The following is a 27,392-nucleotide window of genomic DNA, read 5'->3' on the forward strand; positions in this document are numbered from 1 at the left end:
TTCTAATTTAAGTTGGTTCGTCGGCAAAAAGAATCAAATAAAACTTAGAACACCCCGTAAAAGGGCAACTAAGTTTTTACAATGGATCAATGGATTGGTGAAGGCCTGTCCAAAATATTGGACTTCGAAATACCTGGAGAAATGATACAGTAAGCGCGTACCTTATTTCATAAAAGTTTAACTGCTTATTATTATTTTTTCCAAAGATTTCATACAAAACTAAGTATTATAAATTATAATAAGCTAAACAATGGATTTTGCCTGGATGTTTCAACCTTAATCTAATACAATTTTATCTTATTTACTTACATTAATTTTTTTTTCAGGTTTATATTGTCAATCCAGAATGAGATGGACTTAAAGGAGCATATGAGCACTCTGCTGGATTTCGACAATCCGCAGCATAAAAACTTCTTCCTTGAATTGTCTAAAAGGAAATTTCCAAGTAGGGGTATGTTTTTAGAAACTAATTGGTGTATTGCACAACAATATTTAATTTACAATGTAAGAGTAGTATATAAGTATACAGAGTTGTACGGGTGACTAAAACGCGAAAAAAAAAAACTTTTTTGTTTCATACATTTTCGCTGGTCCATTTTCTATGGGAGGGTAAATGTTTTTTCACTATGGGGCTATTCATAAATTACGTCATTTCAAATTAGGGGGGGGGGGTCTGGACATCGGATGACGGTAGCATGAAGTAGGAGGAAATGGGGTCATTTGAAGCATGATTTTTGGATGATTATAGGGGGGGGGGGTCAAAAATCGTCAAAAATCGATGACGTAATTTATGGACAGCCCCTATTTAAGAATTGGTCCCATTGTAAAAGTTGCTCAGTTGAATCCCAAAACCTCCCTGGCAACCGGAATGCAGTTATTTTTTAACCATTGTGTATAAATAAGCCATTATTGCTATTCACAGTAAAAGCATTGGGGCTATTCATAAATTACATCATTTCAAATTAGGGGTGGATGGGGGGTCTGGACATCGGATGATGGTAGCATGACATAGGAGGAAACAGGGTCATTCGAAGCATGATTTTTGGATGATTTGGGGGGGTCAAAAATCGACAAAAATCGATGACGTAATTTATGGACAGCCCCATACACACTTACATTTAGTTATTAGTTTACACTATAATCACTTATATTTTAGCTCATACCACCTCCATACTGCTTACTTGTAAAAACACACCTCAAAACAAGAAAATACAGCTACTGAAGTTGAGATAACAACTTAATCTTTTTTTATTTCTTCAGGTGGCAACACAGCACCTAAACAGCAAAAGAAGAAGATATCTAAAAACAAGCAGCAACAGGATTTCATTAGCGCTGAAGTTCCGAAGCAGCCTGAACCCATCCCTATTGAGGATGCCAAGTCTAAGAAGAAGACTAAGTTCGTCAACCTTTACTCGCAGGAGGGCAAGAATGCTCAAGTTGTGTTGTTGAAAGGTGGTTTTTTGTTTTAATATTTTTTAATGCAATAGTTAGTTAAAATTGCTGCACTATTTTATAGGAAAACGTTTTTTTAATTTTTGTCTAAGCTACTTTCATTTCGTACAATTCACCCTTAATTGAGTTAGTAACTGTCTTTGGTAAGTTTATTCCACTCACATGCAACATGGTTTGTTAAAAAATGCTTTCTATTATTGTTTGTGCGTTACTCCATTAATCTTAAAGCTGTGGGTTCTCAGGTCGATTTTCACTCTTTACATACAGTTAATATTTTGTTCTTGAAAAACAGGTACATTGTTTTTTAGGGTAGGGTGACTCTTATAGTTATTGGCCACTACATAGTAATTGGCCACTCCTAACAAATCAGAAAGAAACAAGCCAATGTAAGCCTTATTGTTAAGAGTGGCCAATTACTATAGCATTCACCCTACATGGACCATTTTCCAAGTAAATAGAATTTTAAACCAGGAAATGTATTTGACTTTCAGGCCGTCACCATTGCGACTGTCAGGCATCTAAGCACGAGTTGATCAACAACTGTCTACAGTGTGGCCGAGTTGTTTGCAAACAGGAAGGCTCTGGTCCGTGCCTGTTCTGTGGAAATTTGGTAAGTTTTCTCTTACCTGAGAATTGGTAAAACTATACATATATGTAACAGCTATGCTACTATGTTAGACTACACAAGCAACTGCTAGTGAGATTTATTGAGGTTTTTGACTGAGCAAAAGTAAGAATGACTGACTGACTTTTGAGTTTTAACACTTTTCTAACCAATATGGTCAATATTATTTGTACGGTTATTTATAGCACATTTCTGAATAACATTTGAAAAAAAAGTAGATCCTATACTTCCTAGAATACATAGTTCAAAAAAAAGTTAGTTATCATGTTTTTAGGGTTCCGTACCTCAAAAGGAAAAAACAGAACCCTTATAGGATCACTCGTGCGGCTGTCTGTCTGTCTGTCCGTCTGTCACAGACTATTTTCTCGGAAACTACTGGACTAATTAGGTTGAAATTTGGTACACATATCTAAATTAGTGACCCAAAGATGGACATCTTACGTAAACAAATGAATTTTAAACATGGGGGCCACTATTTAATTACACAAACGGGTCTACCGCGATATAATTTCATTGTTTTTACCTTTAATTCCGACGTTTCAGTTGAGTTGTATGTGTACAAAACGCGAGAGTTTAAAGTGTTATATGGGGGCCACTTTTGGGGGTAAATGAGAAAGTTAAAAAACCGGGCAAGTGCGAGTCGGACTCGCGCACGAAGGGTTCCGTACCATAATGCAAAAAAAAAAAAAAACAAAAAAAAAGCATAAAAAAAAACGGTCACCCATCCAAATACTGACCACTCCCGACGTTGCTTAACTTTGGTCAAAAATCACGTTTGTTGTATGGGAGCCCCATTTAAATCTTTATTTTATTCTGTTTTTAGTATTTGTTGTTATAGCGGCAACAGAAATACATCATCTGTGAAAATTTCAACTGTTCGTGAGATACAGCCTGGTTCAGCTATCACGGTTCGTGAGATACAGCCTGGTGACAGACGGACGGACGGACGGACGGACGGACGGACGGACAGCGAAGTCTTAGTAATAGGGTCCCGTTTTACCCTTTGGGTACGGAACCCTAAAAATAAAGTTTTGCAAACTATATCGTGTTATATATCAAATGAAGGAGCTCATTTTGAGAATTTCAAATATGTTTTTCTTATATTTTTAAAATACGTAGGTTAGAAGTTATTTAAGAAAATAGCCAGAAAATGACCATTCCCCCCATTTATCCCCGAAACTACTGGTTCTAAAATTTTGAAAAAAATACACAAAATAGTTCTTTTCCTATAGATGACAGGAAAACCTGTTAGAAATGTGTAGTTAAGCGTGAGCCGGACTTAATGTACGGAACCCTTGGAACGCGAGTTCGACTCGCACTTGGCCGGTTTTTTCTAAAAAACCGATACAAAGTGATCGGAAACAAGATAATAACTCATTTGTTTTAATAATATTGGCTCAAATAACATTTGTATTTTTGCCAGGTGTGCACCCCAGGGGAACAGAGAGAATTAAACGCCAAGACAAAGGCGAGCGCCAAGCTAATGGAGACTCTCATGGAACGGAACCGGCCTAAAGGCTGGGAAGCCGCTGTTTCGCATAGGAATAGGCTATTAGAGTTCGATCGCACCAGGTGAAAAAAAAACACTTTTTATTTCACACATTTTAAGTACTTGGGTTAGTTGGAGGTAGAATATCGAATATTTGTTCCTGATTCCCGAGTTGTGTGTTTGCGTGGGGGTGTTTTTAATTTCTATCCTCCTGAATATTAGAAGCGATTGCTTTTTTTAAAAATTTGTAACGTTCTATGAAATTGTTAGTTTGGATTTTTTTAGTTATAGGGCATTTTCACTTAACTGTGTACCATTAACGGCCGGTTAGCAATTGTTACAAAACTGACGGTCAATGTCAAATTCCGTACATTTTGTCAGGAATGTAACGGTTAGATGTTACTGAAACACAACTTAAGTCGCGCTTTAAAGTACAAGTTAGAATGAAAATACCCTATAACGTGGAGCGGTCACTGTATTCGGGCTCGAAACAACCAAAAAGTCACCTTTTTATTTGTATTTCAGTGAGCGACGTACGCGCGTGACAGACGATGACAGTGACTATTTCAACGCGGGCAGCGTCTGGCTGAGTGCGAGCGAGAAGGAGAAACTGAGCCGCTACCAACAATCCTTACACGACAAGAAACACGCCAGCAGGCTGGCCAAGAAAATGACCTTCGACTTCGCAGGTCGGTAAAAAAAGTTAACTTTTCGGTTCAGACGTTCGTGACTGCTCGCGGTGGACGGTGAAAGCTATTGTAGATGACGCTCTACTATATTTCATAAGATATATGTATGTGTGTCTGTGAGAGACGGGGGTAAAGGCACAGATTAATAAATAGTTACTACGTAACAGATACTTCATTCCCAAACAAAAGCAAAAATACCTACGCTATAATAGCCTACAAAACCTTAATAATAATACCTGCTGCTCAGGACAAGAAGAAATGTACCATAAGTACGCGCACAAACAGTCGAGACTGTGTTGCCCGCCGTGCGAGTCACGTGCCAACGCGTCCTCGTAAGAATGCGCTAGGGTTGTAGCTACCCTACCTATGATGATTATTGTAATAAAAGGAATGTTGCGAATCAAATATGTTTTAGTTTTAATATAATGATTTATAATTTTTTCCCTTCTCGGAATTCTCTGTTATTAAAATTTTATAGTTGAAAATATCCTAAATCGCGTAAATAATTTTAATAAATATTCAGGAGCAAGGCAACGGTTTTTAAAAGTTGTAATACGGTGCTACCGGCCGATTAATTATTATTACGTCGTCAAAATTATTTAAAAATACTTTTTCTAACCCTTCAATATAATTATTAAACGTTTCAGGTGGGACCTTTAGCCCGCCATAAAAAGATGAATCTTTATTATAGGCTTTTTCCTTTGTTTTTTTTTGACTTTTTCACCCATCTACTGCACAATAATTACGTGGTTTCGGCATTTCGAAGCATAAGCGCGGGAAACGCGCGGTGCAATGCGGTGCGAGCGCTGAGGCGGGCGTTCGGCGGCCCTCTGTCGGTTGTATCGTCGACGATACGCCGAGCGGTAGGCATATAGCGCGTGGCCTTGAGCGTGTGACGGAGGCCTGGTAAAGGGAAAGATGTACGGTTCCTAAATATATGTTTAAAACCTGCTGATCGGAATCTAATTAGTTTAGTTTAGATCATTTTGTGATCTTGAAGCCCAACAGGCCCGTTCGACCCATTTTCCATATTTTACTTACCTATATTTTATTTTCTATTATTTTATGTTTCCAGGTCGTCAAATAGTGGAAGACAACACCATAGAGCACGATGTGGACGAAGATCGGATCCGTGAGATCACAGGCGGCAGCGGAGGCGGAGGCGGCAGCGTTATGCTGCAGCCCAACATGCACGTCGGGGTCCCCTCCGACAGGGATGTCGCTCCGGGGGTTAATGCGCCGTTGCTGCAGGTTCTTACTTTTTAGGGTTCCATAGTCAACTTATGGTTTTGCCATGTCATGTCTGTCTGTCCGAGGCTTTGCTCCGTGATCGTTAGTGCTAAAAAGCTGCAATTTGGCATGGATATGAACATTATGAACTCAATCAATACCATCATAGTATCAAATAATACATTTATTTTATTATTCCCCTTTCAGTTCGACGAGTCCGTGCAAAGCCAGGCGTACGCCGTGGCGGTCAAAACGCCAGGGTTCGACTCCAGCCAGAGCCGCATCCAGGACCCCGAGATCCAGGAGATGAGCGACACCGGCCGCTGCCTGTCCATGCACCAGCCGTGGGCCTCGCTGCTTGTTGAGGGGATCAAGATGTGAGTATTAAATGTGTAAACAACACTTTCATATTAAAACCCCAGGGTTCAACTCCAGCCAGAGCCGCATCCAGGACCCCGAGATCCAGGAGATGAGTGACACCGGCCGCTGCCTGTCCATGCACTAGCCCTGGGCCTCGCTGCTTGTTGAGGGGATCAAGATGTGAGTATTCTGTGTAAACACCACTTTCGTATTAAAACCCCAGGGTTCGACTCCAGCCAGAGCCGCATCCAGGACATCGAGATCCAGGAGATGAGCGACACCGGCCGCTGCCTGTCCATGCACCAGCCCTGGGCCTCGCTGCTTGTTGAGGGGATCAAGATGTGAGTATTCTATGTGTAAACAGCACTTTCATATTAAAACCCCAGGGTTCGACTCCAGCCAGAGCCGCATCCAGGACCCCGAGATCCAGGAGATGAGCGACACCGGCCGCTGCCTGTCCATGCACCAGCCCTGGGCCTCGCTTCTTGTTGAGGGGATCAAGATGTGAGTATTCTATGTGTAAACAACACTTACATATTAAAACTCCAGGATTCGACTCCAGCCAGAGCCGCATCCAGGACCCCGAGATCCAGGAGATGAGCGACACCGGCCGCTGCCTGTCCATGCACCAGCCCTGGGCCTCGCTGCTTGTAGACTTGAAGGAACTGTCAAAGGGACCATTATTCTACAAGAAAGGTTTAGTCATACGAGTATAATTGACTTAGGGCCACTTGCACCATTCCACTAACCCGGGGTTAACCGGTTAAATCTGGAGTTACCATGGTTACCAGTACAATTTTACACTGGGTTAATGGTTTAACCGGTTAACCTCGGGTTAGTGGGATGATGCAAGTGGCGCTTAGTAATCAATCAATTGCGATTTAATTATTCTTATTTAATGAATATGCGTATTTATTTTTCGTTTATGCATTATTGGTAATATTTACGATTTACCGAGTCTCAAGTTAGTTTACTTTGTACTGAATGCCAAACTAATCGATCGGTATGGCCTTGTCAGTGTCAAAGCCAGAAGGACATATCTTACTATAAGTTTTGTTGTAACATACGACGTTTTGACATACAAGATAACCTCACTCTCCCACGTGGTGCGCACATGTCGCAAGTCCCAATTTCCCGCTAGATGTCGCTGTACCACCCGCCGCGCGCCCATACATTATTCTACATCGCGGTGTTAAGATTTTTCTCGGAATCATGACCCGGCTCGGGCGAAAAGTGTTCATCAAGACCTTACTTCATAGGATCATTTCTATAGTAAGCTCTTCACCAGGCTATCACAATACGTGAGCTGACCCCATCCACGAAGATGAGTCGTGGCGCGGTGCCCTGAGCGTGAGAGAGGCGATGACTGTCTGGTCATCAGCCGTCGATGATCGTTCACCTCCCCTCCGGGGGAGGCGTGGGGTACTGTCGCTGTCTGAGTGGCTGGTTTTTTTAACCCAATTTTGAATTATAAAAAGTTTACGTTGCGTCTCCAATCGCTAATCTTGTTCTAATATCTCTTTATTCGATTATATAATAAGCTGTAAATATACTTTTGTTTAGTTTTTCTAACCTAGGTTAGATTAGAAAATAGTTATTTACGATACAAGTGCGGAAAAGAGGAAATTCGAATCGAGTGGCGATAAATTAAAACACGACCGAAGGTAGTGTTTATTCGACACGAGTTGCGTATTACTTTGGTATTACCTATTCGCATGTGTATCGTACAACGTTTTAGAGTACATATGGCCCTTTAAACTTTTGAATCGCACGAAAAGTGCTATTTTACGCACTAGTGCGGGAAAATAGGACCATATGTACTGTAAAACATTGTACGATACACGTGCGAATAGGTAATTCGCATTTCCTTTTTTCCGCACTTGTATCGTAAATAACTATTCGCTTAGCAGCACGAGATTTGGTATTCTGCCCTCAGTGTCCCATAAAAATATTTGATATCATATTGATAGATATTGTGTTTGTGTTACAGGCACGAGGGTCGAACCTGGTACACCAGCCACAGGGGACGGCTCTGGATCGCGTCCACGGTGAAACCTCCAGATCAGGACGTCATTCGAGCCCTAGAAAACCAGTACCGTGTACTTTACCCAGGTATCAGTCCGATCAAACTAGCAGAGCACTTGAGATTCAAAGAAAGTATGGATGGGCTAGATCACACAGTCTGAACACATCTTTATTGTTAAGATAAGTGCGTTTGTAGGATCATTTTAATCCGAAATGATGGGATACGGCTAGGAGAGAGAGATTAGATCATTTTAAACGCCTCACCCGTTTAGCTACTTCTAATGCTGACAATACATATGTGGACACTAAACATTTAGTGAAATTTGTATTTACTTGGCTCTTTGATTGATTCGTTCATTCTATAAAGGCCTTTATTGAGATCGGACAATGTGCAATACAATAACTCATTTCTTGATTAATTATTTGTGGAAAAAAACTATGTATTTCTGCATTTGGTTGAACGTTCTATTTTTAGATTAGCGTTTACTAACGCCATCTATTGGTGACCTTATTACATTGACTTGTATGCCCGAGCCAGTTTTGAGAACAAGTCATAAAATTCATAAATATAAATATCTGAATATAGTTTACAACCAAAAATCTAAGGTGGTCAAATACGGTTTCTTAAGGCCATGATGTCATGAAAATTAAGAAATATTTTTATAAAAATAGAATAGTGGCATATTAGCACTACTAACGCCATCTATTAATCGTACCCAAAATTATGAAGGAAAATATGAATTTACTTTCATGCAATCATACCCTAAAATAATAAGTGTATTTGCCAATAAGAATTTATACATCATAAATATAACAAACACATATGTATTTGTATTTCATGCAAGTAAATTAATAAGACGAAGCTCGAAGACACCAAGACTTAAAAAAATGTATGTGTCCGTCCAGTACCTTAGGGTATTCCACCTGTCCAATTTCTTTGTCCAGTACGCATTGCGTCCCACTCTCTCATTAAGCAAAATTTGAGACGCAAATACACATTGGACCAATATATTGGACAGATGGAATACCACCCTTACACATTACAATGCTAATTTCTATCAAACTGTTGTTAAAAATGACAAGCAACATAAATGTTCATTTTGAAATATATAATAATTACCCTCTTTATTTATTTAAGTTAACACTTCAATTACATTGAATAAAATATCCTAATTATTAGTTTCGTCGTATACATATAGATGGCGCTAGTCGTCTCTACATTACCATTACTAACGTTACTTTTTTTTCTCAGAAAAGAACTTCAAGTTCCCGTCGTTCTATCCGACGGGGTGTCTGCTCGGCTGCGTTAACGTGGACGACTGTCTCACTCAGGAGGAGTACCAGAAAAAGTGAGTTTTCATAGAGAAGTATATATGTATAAAACCCAATTAATTTTCATATATATATTTTTACAGATGTAGTGCATAAGGGTGGTATTCCACCTATTTAATTACACAAACGGGTCTACCGCGATATAATTTCATTTTTTTTACCTTAAATTCCGACGTTTCAGCTAAGTTGCACCAAGCGGTCACGGAAAGACTGACGTCCCAGCAAATGTCAACGGAGATATAAATAAAACACCACTAAACTACCCGAAATTTGTTTATAAAAATGTTCGGGTACACCCGTTTGTGTAATTAAATATGTGTACAAAACGCGAGAGTTTAAAGTGTGGTATTCCATCTGTCCAATTTCTTTGTCCAATGTTAGTGCGTCTTACTCTCTCATTAAAGCAAAATGTGAGACGCAATACACATTGGACAAAGAAATTGTATACGTGGAATACCACCATAATCCTTTACCATCGTATTTTCACGGAAACGCGCGATCGCGTTACGCTATTTCAGTCAGTCTCAGTACAAAAAGTACCGAGGTTGACTGAAGTAGCATGACAAATACGAACGTTTCCAAGAAAATACGGATTATGCACTACATCTGTAACAGCGGTCTTCCAATCGACATCTAATTACATTTAGGATTATTTTGAATATAATTTGTGTTTTATATCTGGGTCGATCAACTATTTCTTGTTGTTATTCTGTCCCATCAGCCAGGAGACAACAGTAGCATAGTTTCTTAGAAGTGCTGCTGTACCATGTTCTACAAACGTGCTTAGTAGATGTCCCATTATGGAAAGGCCAAAAAACTCAAGTTTGGTTCATTTAAATACGAAATACCTAGTATTTTAAGAGTGGCCCAGGAGACCATGTCCGACCGTAACCATGGCAACTAGTGACATGAAAAAGTTTATTCACCCATCTGCATTGTGCATGCATGTTTTGAGTCTTTTGCCGCAATGGTACAGTCGCTATTAGCTTATAGGAGCGTCCGAGGTGCTCAAAAATATCTGAACACGCACTCCTTGACAATAGAGGCGTGCTCAGGTATTTGTGAGCGCCTTGGCCGCTCCGATATATCTGATGGCGACTGTACGAAATGTAAGAAAATTTGGAATGTACAAAGTACCTACACCTGTTTCAATAGTTTGTTAATTTGAGTGTAAAATATAAATTGGATGGAAGCAGTCATATAATTACGGCTTATATGGATACCTGTGTTGTTAGAGAAAAAAAATCTAGTTTCATCTAAATGAAATAGATGGCGCTAGTAGTCCTATATTACTAGAAATACATATACACAAAAAATTGTTTCCTTATACATTTTACAGGACGCGCTGACGATTAGGTTAGGGTACTAGATGTTTTAGAAAAGTAACTTTATAATTTCATATAATATGTATAAGTAGTCAAAGAATTTATACAAGATCCTTAGTATTAACTGTTTTTTGTAAAACATCAATAGGCCTTAAAGCTGTACTAAAATTCCTTTTTCACCACACCAACTGGTAAAGGCTCTCTTGGTTGTTCAGAAACCGATAGTAAAGTTGCATTTTATTCACATGTGAGGCAAAGTAATCAAATGCAAATGTTGAGTTGTTTTCTTATGTTTGCTGGTTGAATTGACTTTTAAATTATGATATAAAAAATTAAATTATAAATATTTAATAACATTCATTTGGAGTTTGTTTTTGTTTGATATCTTACAGTAGTTACAGTTAACATTTTCGTCGGGTTGGTGTGGCGAAAGATTTGGTGTTTCACTCGGGGGCAAATTTTGTATAACCCTAGTGCTTTGAAACCCTCGCAATGCTCAAGATTCCATTTTTCGAACCACTCGCTACGCTCGTGGTTCATATTTGGAATCTTTAAACAACGACTTTGCCCCCTTGTAAAACAATAACTATTGCCTGTTTTTAGATACGAAATACTTTGTCTGCAGGTACCCAGACGGGGAGAGCGACAGTCCGTACGTGTTCATCTGCTCGAACCCCGTCAGCTTGAGGCTCCGGTTCCCCGTCAGGGGGCAGCACAAGATCTGTAAGTGTCCTTTTCAACGACTTTTTAGGGTTCCGTACCCAAAGGGTATAAACGGGACCCTATTACTAAGACTTCACTGTCAGTTTGTCTGTCACCAGGCTGTATTTCATGAACCGTGATAGCTAGACAGTTAAAATTTTCACAGATGATGTATTTCTGTTGCCGCTATAACAACAAATACCAAAAACAGAATAAAATAAATATTCAAATATTCAAGTCCCATACAACAAAAGTGATTTTTTTGCCATTTTTGCGCAATGGTACGGTTCATGCGCGAGTCCGACTCACACTTGGCTTTTTTTTTGTTACCTCATGTCTAACTTAACCCTTCCAGTACTATGTTAATAATAAATTTAGGCGTATTGATTTTTCACACACTTCAAAACATAAGTGTGTGTCACACACACAGTGTGTGATATTGCGAAGGTGAGACAAAGAGGTATCTTTTCTGTCTACACTATAATCACGATAACACTATAAGTGCTGCGCGTGGTTGCGAAATCTGCTCTGTACTGCCGTATGACCAAAAATTTAGGTCGTATTGAAAAATGTCTACGTATATGTCTATTAGACATTCTGTGCCTGTAATGTAACGCCCTTAGCGAATATTATAGCGAAGTAATTACTAATTAACACATTCAGTGCCGAAAATCCGCTCCGCTGGTTCTCTGTTCGTAGTCGCTTTCCTCTACAAAGCGGGAGAATGCTAGGATCGGCTACGAGCGTAGCGCTAAGAAAGCGTTGGCAGGGAATGTGTTAATACTTTCATATATTCTAGACCTCTTACTCCAGTAAAGATACGCTTACGTTAAACATTAATTAGTAATAGGCAATTTTTTTTTATTCCTGTTCTTTAGATCATTTTAAGATACTTTATTTTCGAATCCAAAAAACTTTCTGTCCGGAAGTAGGTAAAAAAAAATAGTAAAAAAAAAGAGCCGTTCTTGTTTGTTAAAAATAGTAATAGTATTTTTAGTTCGTAAACGTGACGAAAATAATATTTATAATGAGTCGACAATGGAATCAGTCAAAATATTAACACGGAAAATAACTCATTCAATAAATGGCGGGGCCTCACGGATATACGTCGTGACTTGATATAAAAAAAAAGTAATAATTAGGTCTTTGATTGAATTACCATAAAACTACCTCATTAAGCTATTTATCCGAGAATCCGACATCAATATTATTTGTATCACTTGTATATATATTTACGCCTTAAACATGCTAGAAAAAATGGTTATAGATATAATTTCTTGCAGACTTTGTTCTGATAACGTTCAAAGTGATATTCAATACATAATCACACAAAAATATGGTCAATGTAATAAATATGTGCATTTTATCAAATTCGCTAAATGAAACTACCAAATTTGAACTCTTTGCGCTAATGCTAAGGATTACATTTCCTTGCGGCGCGCGGGGACAGTTTCAATGCGGGCGGTGGCGGGAGTTCGTGCCAAGGACGCGTGGATAGTATGTAGGTAAGTATGTACTTACCTACAAGTTGCTACAAGTGACAGGCCAATTCGAACGTGCGCGGGCGTCTCGCTCGCACCAAATATTTGTGCGGCCAAGTCTGAGCAAAATGAACGCGCGCGTGAATGATTTAAAAATAACTGATATCATATCCAATATTATTGGTTGATGTTCAAATTATATTCGTAATTATATACGTCAATTATGACCCACTACAAAAATAAAAATTGCGCATGACTATCTATCGTTCTTATTTAATTTCAGAATGGCATAGTGTGGAGTGGCATTATAAAAGGAATACTTATTATCGTAGTCATTTGACAGTTTTGGTGACACTTTCACATTCTGTCACAGCGAAGTGTGTAGGCCCACTCTTTAATTTGATATTAACGTCTATCCAACAACTTTGTCAGTAGAAAAAGGCGCGAAATTCAAATTTTCTATGAGACAATAACCCTTCGCGCCTAAGCGTCTGTAGACTTTTTTTTTCAACAAACGTATTATATTGACTATTTCGTGCTCTTTCAATTCATAGTTTACGTTCCATAATAAGTATAACATAGTAAGTTCCATAATAAGTATAACATAGTATAATAAGAGTCGACGTGAAATATATGTTTACACTTTTGCACCTTACTCCTTTGCAATAAGGCGAAAAGTACGGCTTTAAAATGACAGCGTTTTTACACAAAAATAAAACGCTAATTAAATAACTTACCATATTCGGAACCTAAGAATAAATAATATTGAGAGTGGCAACACTGTCGTAGGGGGCTATTCATAAATTTAAGTCATTTCAAATTTGGGGGGGGGGGGGGGTCTGGACATCGGATGATGGTAGCATGACGCAGGTGGAAACGGTGTCATTCGAAGCATGATTTTTTGATGATAAAAATAGATGACGTCATGTATGGACAGCCCCTAGGTCGTATTGTCTTTTTCTAGCATATACCTCCCTCTCTACCCCACACTCCTACCACACAGGCAGGTTGCTTTGTCAGTTATACAAGACAAATTTTCAAGTCATTGTCTCAATATTATACATATTTGCACCATGCAGGATTAAAAATTTAGGTTCCGAATAGAGATGCACCGGATATTCGGTTACTATCCGGTATCCTATCTCGCCCTTATTTTAATATCCGGACGGATACCGGATACTAAAATAAGGGTACTAAATAACTATGCTTGATATCGGAATATAATCGTACTCGATTATTATTTTAAAACAATTTAAACGTTCCATTCACTAGCTCGCGCACTAATTTCGTACCTAGTGATAGACCTATATACCGCGCGAAAGTTCATTACGAAACAGGCCAAAACTTCCACAATGCGCACCTGAAAAACCTGAATATTTCCGCCGGCCGAATATTCGGCGGCTGAATACTGAATATTCGGCCTATGGTCAGGCCGTACCTCCCGTATCCTGTATGCGGCCAAACAACTATCCGTTGCATCTGTAGTTCCGAATATGATAAGTTATTTAATTAGCGTTTTATTTTTGTGTAAATGCTGTCATTAAACAGCTGTACCGATATTCGGAACCTAAGAATAATATTGAAACATGTTTGTTATCGCCTGGTGGTGGGAAGACGCCAAACCAATGTGATTATACATATCCTATGATATACTTATTATGTGTATGTAATATAATTATATTATGAGTGTTTAATTAATAATGTAGTACGTACACCCTTTATTGTAACACCTGTGAGGAGAGAGATATTTAGTAATTTGATAGGTACATTTTGTAAAATTAACATTTATTGTATTTATTTATTAATTCAAATAACAAATTGCACCTTACAGCTAATGCCAAAGCAGCACAATTTGGAACACATTAACAACATAAAGCATTTTTAACATTATTTATAACAATACAATATACAGCTAAGACACATGTATTCATTATGGTATGCTACTCTTAGGCATCTCTCTTTCTAATATCCTCTTGCACTTTCACATCACTATTCCGGATCGTTTTTATTTGCTGGATAATTTAACGGACAACTATAGTACATTGTAGGAGAGGACGGAAAACCGCTAAAAGATGGACGAGTGAGTTTGAGGGCCGACACGTTGGTGGAGGCCCTCGAATAATACGACTCCATCTTTAGCGTTTCCGGCCGAGGCATTACATAGTGCTTTTCACGACTACTGCGAGGAAATAAGGAAACATTTGGATAACTATAAGTACTAGCCCGCGATTTCTCTGGTAGCAAATTACTAGCTACTGCCTGTGCTGTCTCTTGAATTTCGGTAGGCGTCAGCGTAAGAATATCATTTTCTTCACTAGAAGAACTCATTTTTATAGCGAGCGTAGATACGTGTTTCTTATATTTTATAGTACTATCCAATTCAGTGAGAATTTTCCGATCCCGCCTTTTTTCTTTTTTATCACATTTAAGAGGCGTTTTTATGTTGTTTGCTTCAAACGGACTCTAAACTTAGAAGCGTTTTTACTAAAAAAACCACAAACAGCTACAAAAGTAAAAAACGCCTTAAGCGTGAATCGAATAAACTGACTGAATGAATGAATAGTTTGACATTTCGTTTTTTTTTAAACAAGAAATTGGTCCTATAAATAACCTAAATTTATTTTTGAAGGAAAAAGTTGCGCCAAAAAAGACCTTTTATTGATTTTTATGTTTTAAATTATACTCATTGCTGTAGCGAACTGTCACCAATGACAGATGATGATAATAATGAAACATTGTACACTCGCGTGCAAAAGTATTGCATCACTTTGCATTTTTTCGTCCGCATCCAATATATTTGTAAACTGGTTAATTTCTCTAAATTATTTTAAAGTAATCATGTTCCTTGAAGTTTTAGCTTTACGAAAAGTAAAAAAACATGGAAATCGGCCCAGTATTTTTCAAATTATCGGCATTTTCCCGATTTGTGAGCGGTTTCACGTTATCACGCGCACGAGTTGCGTTACCCTTGACCCTTATAAAACGGGGGTAGAGAAGGGGTTGTTATCAGTCACTTATCACAAGTCGATCGTTACATATCTCCACGTATTTTCCCGTGAAAAAGACCTGGAAAAATGGAAACCACTGAAGCTGAAGTCCGCCAAATCATCCAGCCCCTGCAAGCGGGGCGTAGCCAACGTTCAGTAGCTGCCGAGCTGAATTTAAGCCAATCTGCAGTTTGCAGAGTTTACCAGAGGTTCCAGGGGACTGGATCCTTTACTTCAAGACCAAGAAGCGGCCGCAGAGAGTGTACATCAGAGAGGGACGACCGCTTCTTTGTCACAACATCTCTCCGAGATCGACACCAGACCAGCATTGCCATCCAGCAGCGTCTGCGTGAGGTACGAGGAGTGGCTGCCAGTGAGTAGACAATAAGAAGAAGACTTAAGAAAGCGAACTTGACACCCAGGAGGCCCGCAGCGGTGCCCAGATTGCTGGCGCAACACCGTACAGCCTAAAGAGAGTTTACTGAAAATCACAAGGACTGGACCATTGAGCAATGAACCCCAGTTCTCTTCTTGAAAGAGTGCAGAATGTGTTTGAATGGATGTGACCGAAAAGGAAGAGTCTACAGAAGGCCAGAAGAACAGTTCGCTCAATGTTTCTTCTCCGAAAGGGTCGCCTATGACGGTGGATCCGTAATGTTCTGGGGCGGCATTTCCTACGACGGGCGGACAGAACTGGTTTTCGTGCCTGGCGGGGGCCGTGACAGTGGATTGACCGCTGCCAAGTACATCACTGATATCCTGGAGGAACATGTTGTTCCTTATGCCGGTATTTTTGATGAGGGGTTCATCCTAATGCAGGATAATGTCCCGTGTCATACCGCTAGGGCCACCGCAGCCTACCTTCTCGAAGTGGGCATCGACACAATGGACTGGCCAGCGATGAGCCCGGACCTTAACCCCATTGAACACGTGTGGGACTACCTAAAAAGGAGGGTTCGAAAGCGGAATCCTGCCCTGGTCAATGTTGAGGAGTTGAAGGGAGCCTTGCTGGAGGAGTGGGACGCTATTCCTCATGATCACATTAGAAAATTAATTACGTCTATGAAAAACCACTTGGTTTGTGAAAGGAGGCCTGTAGGTGGCAATACCAAGTATTAATTTAATAATAATAAACGATATTGTATTTAAAAAATGACTTTTATTCTCAAGTTTCCGGATTTATTTTTGGAGCATTATGCGACTACTTTCAGTTTTATGATTTTTTATAGTCTTCAGATTCGAAATTTCATTGAATTTACCATTTTTCTAATGCGTTACATTATAAGCTTTCAGTTGATACCAAAATTTTCAGAATCGGGTATAGAATTACAAAGATATTGGGTGCGGACGAAAAAATGCAAAGTGATGCAATACTTTTGCACGCGAGTGTAGTAGTGGTGGTTCAAGTGCTACAGCTATTGCCTACTTTCCAGCTTGGTTTTAGACCATCTATTGCCACATTTCCGAACAGTGGCGTGAAAAATTTAATTATTTATTTCACACCAGCTCGGAAAGGCTTACTTTGCACTTCAAAGACTGAGAGCAAAGTTTCATTTTATTCACAAGTGAGGCAAAGGAATCAAATGCAAATTTTGAGTTGTTTTCTTATGTTTGCTGGTAGAATTGACTTTTAAATCATAAATATTTAATAAAATTCATTTGTATTTGATTTTGTATGATATTTTTACATTTAATATTTGCTTCGGGTTGGTGTGGTGAAACATTTTGTGTTTCACTTGGGGCAAATTTTGTTTAACCCTCGTGCTTTGAAACCCTCGCAACGCTCAAGATTCCATGTTTCGAATGTTTTACTTGCTCAAGTATCAATATTAGCACGAGCGGTTAAACAACAACTTTGCCCCCTTGTAAAATAAATAACTATTTCAATATAGTCAGCTAAACTGAGACAAATTCAAAAACTCACCAGCAGTTTAGCTTCACGACCTTCCAGATGGAAAAACAGCATGCCAATGACTTGAAAATTTGCCTTGTATAACTGACAAAGCAACCTGCCTGTGTGGTGGGAGTGTAGGAGCGAGGGACGTATATGCTAGAAAAGGGCAATACGACCTACGATAGTGTTGCCACTCTCAATTAGAAATGCAATGGATAGTTGTTTGGTCGGATACCGGATATTCGGCCCGACCGTCGGCCAAATATTCGGTATCCGACCGCCGAATCTTCGGCCGGCGGAACAATAAAAAAAATAAAAAATCATTTATTTCAGACCTTGGTTCATACACTTACACCAAAAAACTAATTAACTACAAACTAAATTTAACAATACCTACATTTCGGTTTTTAGGTGCGCATTGTGCAGGTTTTAACCTGTTTCGTGGTGAACATTGGCGCGGACTCATTTCTATGTTCGAAATGAGTAGGTACCTACGCGTGCAAGTGAGTGGATGTTTAAATTGTTTTGAAATAATAAACGAGTAATGTACAATATGACCGTGACTGTTTCTTAAATCCAATTTGTTTACTCTGAAATCAAGCAAAGTTACTATCCGGTATCCGGCCGGGTATATTATTCTGAGGTTCCAAATATCGGTACAGTTGTTTAATTGTTGCTTAATTTGGAGATTGACCCCAATTTCATTTCTGATCAAATCGGTCGATTTGATCATCCCGTCTGGACTTCACTTAACAGCCGTAACACATTACCGCGCCGTTCAGGGTCACGGTGCGCCAAACCATAGCCTGATGTCATGTAGGTATGTATAATGTACTTAGTCCAAAATTATGTTATTTACTAATTATGTTATTTATATGCATTAAACGTTAAATCTGAACCAATTCGATTACTATTCTATAGTGAAACACATTCAGCTTGACTAGAAAAAGCGCGGCTTTAAAACATGTATAGCGTTAGGTTTCAATAGCGCTCAGAGACCTGACTTTTATCTCGATATCGTAATTTTCTAGCGACAAATCCATTATCTATACAAAACTGTCGCAAAAATGTTATCGCTTGTATATCGTGATACAGGATAGGATGGAGCCATATACTTTACTACTTGCTTGCAATTAATTAAACAGTGCTAAGTAGTTAAATACGCGCAATGTATTTTTATGTCATAAATAATGTATTTATTTAATGTTAATTTAGTATTAATTATAGTATGTATATTGTTTTATCCACAAATATGAATAATTGTAGTTAATTTACCAATAAAACATAATTTATACGGCCACAAATAAAATATTAAATGCTTCTAAAGTCTGTTTGGTTATTTCTACATGGAAACGAAGTCATTTCAAATTATAAAAACATTAACTGAACACCTTATTGCCGCCTGCAGTCACCGCTCGCCGCTCAGCTATCCGCTGTCGTTAATACCACGGCCTTACGTTTTATGACACTGAGTCGCGTCAGGGGAGCGACACGGTTCGGTGCGCTTGCGTTCAGTCGAGTTTTGGAATATTACTGCAAATTTTTGTTGTTTGTTAATTTGTTGGTTATTGTTGTTTGTTGATTTGTTGGTTGTGGTGTCGACTTTTATTGCCCTAGTCGCCAAATGATGTTACTAGTGAAATTTTAACCGACACCACACGGTAAAAATAAGTTTAACAATAATTACTTAATTAAAAATCGAATAAAAACGGTATTTCTAATGCATAACTTATATTTTTTGCTATTCAATTAAAGAGTACTAACAAAATCCTAACTCAAATAATTAGTGCAAATATTTTAAGGTTTGCGATTCCTGCTCGGCCTTGCGTCGCAAGGTGCCCGGTACCACTGTATTGCAGCATTAACTAGAAATGCTCACTTTGGGGAACATTAGCAACTGTCGTTTTTGATAATTACATTTTAGTGGTGAGGGGTGGTACTTAAATGACCGCTATTGAAACCTAAAGTTTAAACTTATAGGCGCGAAGATTTGATTTCCCTAAGAAAATTTTAATTTCGCGTCTTTTTCTGCTATCAAATTGGGTGTGTGTCAGTATAATAGCCCTATATAATTGGCCTATTATTGTATTAAATTTAACGCGCACGCAAAGACGGAAAGCCTGCAATTACGTAAAATTTACTTTCTTATTTACAGCACTCTTGCCCAGATTAAAGCTGATAATTAGTTCGAATCTAGTCTCCCATATTTTTTACGTTCACTGGTACATATGTTTTGACCGAGTAAATAGTAAATATACTAAATACTTTTTTAAATATTCGCGCTCGGGGCGATGGAAGTTTCATCGTTCCGTCGCCCCGCTCCATGCAACGACCAATCGCGTTAGCTCGCTGGCTCGTGCGCGGCAACTTTAAAGCAACGATAACGTTTTAGATGGTTTTTTGTGTTACGAATCATATTTCAAGCCGAGTTTTACAGTATTCGATGAAGGAGAACTCATAATAAAAATCCCATATGATATTGATCTATTACCATTTTTAACCAGGCAATTAATGCACAACCCCATAAAACCTCCTATACGGTATTATTTAGTGTACGATTAAATTGCAACGCTTGTACTTATTGTAATTTGGAAATAATGAGAGAAAAAATAGCCTATTACCATTTTTGAGGACGGAAATATACTGAATTTAATAATAACCGTAGGTTACTTACTTTAAATGTAGGATACAGAATTATTTTTTGTGTGATTCATGCTTAATGTCATAAAGCAAATATTTCTCTATGAGTATAAATTTAAAAAATGTTATTAATATTTTTTACAAACATTCTGTGATTTTTTATATTTTTACATTTTTTTTTAAATACCTAAATGTAATATATTTATTTGGATTATGTGTCGACGTAATCACTAGATTTATTATCTGTCCCATACACCGAAAATTTCAGCTATTACTAATTATTTCCATTCCGCCATACTAGCCGAGCGTACCTTTCTTGGCCTATCTATGTTGTTTTGATTCAGACCGAGATGATTATCCTAAAATCGGCAACAACAAAGATTAGTGCTTGAAAAGTTAGTGCGGAGAGACATGTCGTGCGACTGACTAAAAACTGTCATATATGATAACTAAGACCAAAAAGAATAGATAGTATAGAGGGGTCCTGTCATTGTCAATTTTGTAGTCACGGTACATTTACTGCCATCTATCGACACACGATTAAAACTTAAAATAAAATTGAAAATGTATAAAATAATCAAAATATGTTTACGGATAAATGATTCTTAATTTTTATTGTTCCATACTGACCCATGTTCTTTCACTGATATGTGTTAAAATTGTTAAATACCAAACGGTGTCGCTAACGCCATCTAGCCGAGAATAGGCCAAAGGTAATGGCGCCATCTATTCGAGAATGACTTTTCCTTGGCCGTCCGAGGCACGTTTTTTTCTTAGACTTTATTTATCTTATACGGAGTTATATATGTCGAATACCGATGGTCCTAAAAGCGGTGGGCGCGTGGGGTAGTACGATAATGTATTACTTCACAGCTAAACCAGTATGCTACCATGCTACCAGTGCATGAAATAAACATTCGAACTCGTTAACCATACTAGCGCCTACCATATATTTCAGTACTAAACGATAAAAATAACTAAGTGCTAATTTTATTTCAAAGGATTGATTTGAAAATGAAAAGATGCTATAAACCGTTCAAATCTTTATTCAAGTCAAACTAGGCCGGCTCCAAACCTACGCCTCTGACATGAGAAGATTTAGCCCTATATGGGACCGGCAACAAACTCAGAGGGACAAATCTTTTCAAAACAAGTTAAAACAACACATAACACATCATTTCTTTATTTCACAAAAGTAAGCTCCTAATGAAACATAAGAAATCAAAATAACACTTGAAATAAAACACTTAGCTAAATGGTTAAAGAACGCGGGATTCTATAAGCTATCAGAATAATCCTTCAGGTATAAGCCTTCAGGAACGTAGCGAGTTAGGCACGAGGTTGGCTAACGAGTACGTCCGATCTCTAGCGCGGTCCGATCAAGAAGAACTACCAGCGGCGGAGCCTCTCCGCTCCCGCCTCAGTCAAGTTGGTAAACCTGCTCGACCAGTCTACCAACATACCGACAAAAATACCAACTCGTGCCTACGCTCACTCGAGAGAAACCTCTCGACGTTCCAAAGCCTTCTACCTGTCATTTTAGTTCAACAACACGCCAATAGATGGCGTTACTCTCTACGCAACTTTATTTATTTCGTTACAATCAAATAACATGTAGCTCAACATTGCTAATCGATTTTATACAGGCGTCTAAAATAATGAACTATAACGCTGCAATAAGTCTTTCTGATGTCAGGGTCCGACACGGCCGTCCTGCGCTACACACGTCCTCGTGGGTGGGTGTATGCATTTGATTCTGTAACAAAATACTCAGCACAGTATCTCATCGCTCGGTCATTCCTGACCCACAATTTGGGTCTCTCTCAAATTACTATTAAAATCAAACTTTGTTATCAATCCAACCAGAAAAAATGATTGTTCAAAATTACTTTAACAATACTCAATTCTCTAGTCAAAAATAGTCCATCGAGCAACGACTTAATAAAAATAATCAGTAATCATCGCCGCTATCTAGCGGATACACTCCATTAATCATCGCCTCCATCTGGCGGATACTCTCAAATTTATGTGAAAACAGAACAATCTCAAACATCAAAAACACAAATCACAACAGCTCTAATTCATTGCTCGACAGTATCACTACTATTGTCATCAATATCAATTTACGGGGAAATTATCTGGCATTAAAAAAAATATTTTGGTCAAATGTGATAATAATCATTGTAGGACATCTTAAAATAAATAGCACTCTGACTTAATAATGCCAATTTTACTCATATGAACACAGTACATCAACGGGAATTCATTTTTAACAAAACAACACCAGTCCTTCGGTGCATTGCCAGTCCTTCGGCAGATACCAGACCCTCGTCAGTAGTAACCATCTAAGCCGCGTAAGTGCTACTCTTCGCAAAGAGCATTCTGCACATAAAAAGCAGACCACGTGCACCTCTTACATGCTCCGGCACTTCTGATGCGGTCACTAAACAATACCCAGTCCATCTAAAGCAAAACATTAGTGCCCCGTCCATCGGGCGTGCCTTCAGTCCATCGAAAGCAAAACAGTAGTGCCCAGTCCATCGGGCGTGCCTTCAGTCCATCGAAAGCAAAACAGTAGTGCCCAGTCCATCGGGCTTGCCTTCAGTCCATCGAAAGCATGACAGTATTGCCCAGTCCATCGGGCGTACTTTCAGTCCTTCGAAAGTACAAGCTTTCAGTCCATCGAAAGCAAAACAATGTTAAGAGTGAATTCCAAAAAGAAAATAAAAACGGTTCTTTAAATCATGTTACTCAGAACCATTGGTACTATCAGCGTCAACTGATCAACTGAAACTGAACATCACTGATGAAATCACTAAAGATCGCTTTCTACTTTAGCTTTTAACAACAGAAACTCGCTCAACACTTCTATACAGAAGTAAAACATCTCAAAATAATCCCAACGAAATGGGAACTGCTCACCAGATTAATAAAGCATGATGCACGCGACCAAGTCAAAGGTGGTGGTGGTGAAGTCCGACCCAAGCACGAAGGCTGATGCTTTCCGACTTGCAGTTGCCGTTGCTGCGGCAGATGGCGAGATGCACGATGTGGTTCATCATAGCTGGCTATTACTGAAATCATCATTTGCACGGTATCAGGTTTATCATGTATGCAGGTTAAACTTCAGGGTTTGTGAATGTGCCCTAGTAGCGGACACAAAAGACATGTTGCCATAGGATACGGGACTTTAAAAATCTCAGATTAAAATTTAAACTTCAATGAGTGTGTTTTATTTCATTCTATGAACAAACAAACACGTGTTCCAAAAATAAGTAACACGGTAAAATGGGCCAATACGAAAAGTGACAGCTTATTAGTTACGTTCGACTGTTATGCTTCGCCATTACACTCAAAATAAAATTCACTAATAAACAATTAGAACGAAACCTGTCCTTTTATTTCCAAATCTCCAGCACAGATGATACTGCACAGCTGCTTCTGTGTCACATGCGTAATGGTGTCTGTAAGTTGGCTCGGCTCGGGCTGCAGGACACTGTAACATTAATTTTCATATGCGTAGCTCATGTTTCCATAGTATGCACGATTTGTGATCTATCACGGCATTACGGGCAATAATTTGTAGCAATTTTATTAATTACTAAACGCATAGCATTGGCAAATCAGCAGGATCAATTTCTAACGGTGCACTTTTATTTTCATGAAAATTCATATTTGAGGGTAGATTAACAAGTGAGCGATGAAATAATATCACGTCGCGATATCCGATAGTTCGTTATAATTAACAATATGGATTTCACATCAAAATAACTTAAGATCACTTAGATTTAAATGGATTATAAAAATTAATTGGATTTTCATGAAAATCAATTATTGAGGGTAAATTCACAAATGCGCGATGAAATAATATCACATCGTGATAGCTAATACTTGGTTTTAATTAGCAGTATGGATTTCAAATCAAAATAACTCAAGATCGCTTCGATTTAAATGGATTACAAAAATTAATTACAAAGAAACGTAACGATCCCAGAGATGACGTCACGTCACAACCGTTATGCTAGACTGCCTCAATCATAATTCACAATTTCACAATAATTCTCACCAAATAACAATGAATTGCACTCAACTTTCAATAAAGGTTGGACACGTGAGCTTACCATTACCACATGTCCAGAATATGGAATGTAGGTCACCAAAACACACCAGAAATACACCACGCTCCCATGTGGCTGTGTAAGCAATACATGAAACTCTGCATCGATCCCACTTGCTGATGTCGAATACCGATGGTCCTAAAAGCGGTGGGCGCGTGGGGTAGTACGATAATGTATTACTTCACAGCTAAACCAGTATGCTACCATGCTACCAGTGCATGAAATAAACATTCGAACTCGTTAACCATACTAGCGCCTACCATATATTTCAGTACTAAACGATAAAAATAACTAAGTGCTAATTTTATTTCAAAGGATTGATTTGAAAATGAAAAGATGCTATAAACCGTTCAAATCTTTATTCAAGTCAAACTAGGCCGGCTCCAAACCTACGCCTCTGACATGAGAAGATTTAGCCCTATATGGGACCGGCAACAAACTCAGAGGGACAAATCTTTTCAAAACAAGTTAAAACAACACATAACACATCATTTCTTTATTTCACAAAAGTAAGCTCCTAATGAAACATAAGAAATCAAAATAACACTTGAAATAAAACACTTAGCTAAATGGTTAAAGAACGCGGGATTCTATAAGCTATCAGAATAATCCTTCAGGTATAAGCCTTCAGGAACGTAGCGAGTTAGGCACGAGGTTGGCTAACGAGTACGTCCGATCTCTAGCGCGGTCCGATCAAGAAGAACTACCAGCGGCGGAGCCTCTCCGCTCCCGCCTCAGTCAAGTTGGTAAACCTGCTCGACCAGTCTACCAACATACCGACAAAAATACCAACTCGTGCCTACGCTCACTCGAGAGAAACCTCTCGACGTTCCAAAGCCTTCTACCTGTCATTTTAGTTCAACAACACGCCAATAGATGGCGTTACTCTCTACGCAACTTTATTTATTTCGTTACAATCAAATAACATGTAGCTCAACATTGCTAATCGATTTTATACAGGCGTCTAAAATAATGAACTATAACGCTGCAATAAGTCTTTCTGATGTCAGGGTCCGACATATATATCTCTGCTAAGACCATGCCAAAATGTAAGTGATTAGTTGATTACGAATATTTGTCTGACAATTCGTGACCTTATTAACTTTTATTACAATTGATAGTTTTCAAATTTAAAATGGGTTAAAAAATCAGCCACTCAGACAGCGACAGTACCCCACGCCTCCCCGGAGGGGAGGTGAACGATCATCGATGGCTGATGACCAGACAGTCGTCGCCTCTCTCACGCTCAGGGCACCGCGCCACGACTCATCTTCGTGGATGGGGTCAGCTCACGTATTGTGATAGCCTGGTGAAGAGCTTACTATAGAAATGATCCTATGAAGTAAGGTCTTGACGCACACTACTCGCCCGAGCCGGGTCATGATTCCGAGAAAAATCTTTACACCGCGATGTAGAATAAAGTATGGGCGCGCAGTGGGTGATACAGCGACATCTAGCGGGAAATTGGGACTTGCGACATGTGCGCACCACGTGGGCTCTGGGCTCACATGTGTTATCAATGACGACATTATCACCGTGGTGCCGTAATGCTAAAACGTCATATGTCACCGCAGCAATTGTATAGAGATATGACTTTATGGCATGGCACTCGTGGCTCACAAGGCCGAACCGGACGACCGTTTACGAACTTTGCAAGAAAATACATATATTTGTTTAATTTTTAACATGTGTCTCATCTCTCAGTCTGGTATTATACTTCTCAATCTAAGATATATGATTGATCAAGATTATTATTAGCAATTTTTTAATTATTATTAGGGAACTTAGTAAGACTGCAATAGGGTACAGATTTTTTTACCAATAAAGAATAAGTAGGGTTTTTTTTCTATTTATATGGCATTTTTTTGTTTACAGATGCCTTGGACAAGACCATCCACTACGCGGCCGTCAAAAGCATCCAGAAAATGGCAAAACAGGCGGCAGAGGAAGCGAACGCCGGCTAACGTTAGTTTACCAACAAAATACCATCGCCCCACACTTTTAACTGTGGACCTTATGCCTTATGTAATAAGGTCCACCGATGTAGAGTTACGAGTGTTGCTGTTTGTACATGTAGCTTTCCTATTTAAATAAACACAATTTGTTATTGAAATAATTTATTTACAACGTTTACAACTAACAGTTCAATATAATAAGTCCTTATACGCACATACAAATAGTTTAACAGTAACTCATCTTTAAAGAAACCCTGCGAAAAATTTAAGAGAATCTTGAAAGATGAACTACTGTTTCTTCACTGGCTTAGCTCACACACACAAACACGCTCACTTTTTTACAGTCAGTTTATAAAGACACACTGGGTTCATTCAATTCCTCGAAATACTTAATTTTCTTACTTCTAACAAATTTTGAAAAAAAAAAGTTCTAAGTTCCAGAATTATTTCGTATAGTATACGACATCCGATAAGGATGAAAACATCGATTATAGGGAATTATGATATTTGTATTATATTAATATTGTAATGGGTTGGAATGACTTTTATTCATATTTATTATTAAAATGTTACATGCCTAAACTCGGATACGTCAATATATCACTTGATAAGAAATATAATTATGTCAACACTTATAATCTTACATGCTAACATGAGCACCAACATTTACAAACAATTAAAATATAGTAAAATACATCGATTTTTGGGCACCTTTCAAGGATAACATTTGTCATTTTCAAGCACCAAAATATATCTGTATACTTACAACTAGTCAACTACCTATCCGAGTTAGTAAAGACAATAAATAATAATGTTTTCAGCAAGCAAAAACATACTTTATTGTCTACACAATAAAGTTCAGCTACGCTAGACGTAGGAAGAGAACACAGCGCTGAATCTCCACTTTTGTACCAATATCGACTCTATATCGAGTGATATAAAGTCGATATAAGTCCCAAAATAAGGAGGCAGTCGTAGTAGATTTTTGCTTGATGAAATTGCACGTGGTTAAATATAACATAGAATCATTAATAAATGCAGCGCTATTTGTAAAAGTCTTTAGCTTTGAAATAGTTTCACGAGAAAGC

General features: G+C 38.5%; 1 protein-coding gene and 2 non-coding genes across 3 annotated transcripts; 2 read left to right on the forward strand and 1 right to left on the reverse strand.

The window, feature by feature from the left end:
• Positions 1 to 26,378, forward strand: LOC134797990 (activating signal cointegrator 1). The gene is made up of 12 exons (XM_063770324.1): positions 1 to 149; positions 327 to 451; positions 1,261 to 1,452; positions 1,944 to 2,062; positions 3,501 to 3,649; positions 4,092 to 4,255; positions 5,331 to 5,506; positions 5,693 to 5,862; positions 7,836 to 7,957; positions 9,123 to 9,219; positions 11,153 to 11,250; positions 26,225 to 26,378. The coding sequence occupies exons 1-12, from the start codon at positions 82 to 84 to the stop codon at positions 26,311 to 26,313; spliced, it is 1,569 nt and encodes a 522-aa protein (XP_063626394.1). The 5' UTR covers positions 1 to 81; the 3' UTR covers positions 26,314 to 26,378.
• Positions 7,088 to 7,289, forward strand: LOC134798481 (small nucleolar RNA U3). The gene has a single exon (XR_010145197.1). It is a non-coding gene; the product is annotated as a small nucleolar RNA U3 (small nucleolar RNA).
• Positions 25,501 to 25,701, reverse strand: LOC134798482 (small nucleolar RNA U3). Its single transcript, XR_010145198.1, has one exon. It is a non-coding gene; the product is annotated as a small nucleolar RNA U3 (small nucleolar RNA).
• Positions 26,379 to 27,392: the final 1,014 nt, after the last annotated feature.

The sequence above is a fragment of the Cydia splendana genome, chromosome 16 (assembly GCF_910591565.1).
Source record: "Cydia splendana chromosome 16, ilCydSple1.2, whole genome shotgun sequence".
Lineage (NCBI taxonomy): Eukaryota > Metazoa > Arthropoda > Insecta > Lepidoptera > Tortricidae > Cydia > Cydia splendana.

Bases quoted from the DNA above. Each gene is read 5' to 3' on its own strand.
- LOC134797990 (XM_063770324.1), top strand. From the start codon at position 82: ATGGATCAATGGATTGGTGAAGGCCTGTCCAAAATATTGGACTTCGAA. The intron at 9,220-11,152 runs GTGAGTTTTCAT...CTTTGTCTGCAG, and splicing joins CAGGAGGAGTACCAGAAAAA to GTACCCAGACGGGGAGAGCG. The intron at 11,251-26,224 runs GTAAGTGTCCTT...TTTTGTTTACAG, and splicing joins CAGGGGGCAGCACAAGATCT to ATGCCTTGGACAAGACCATC.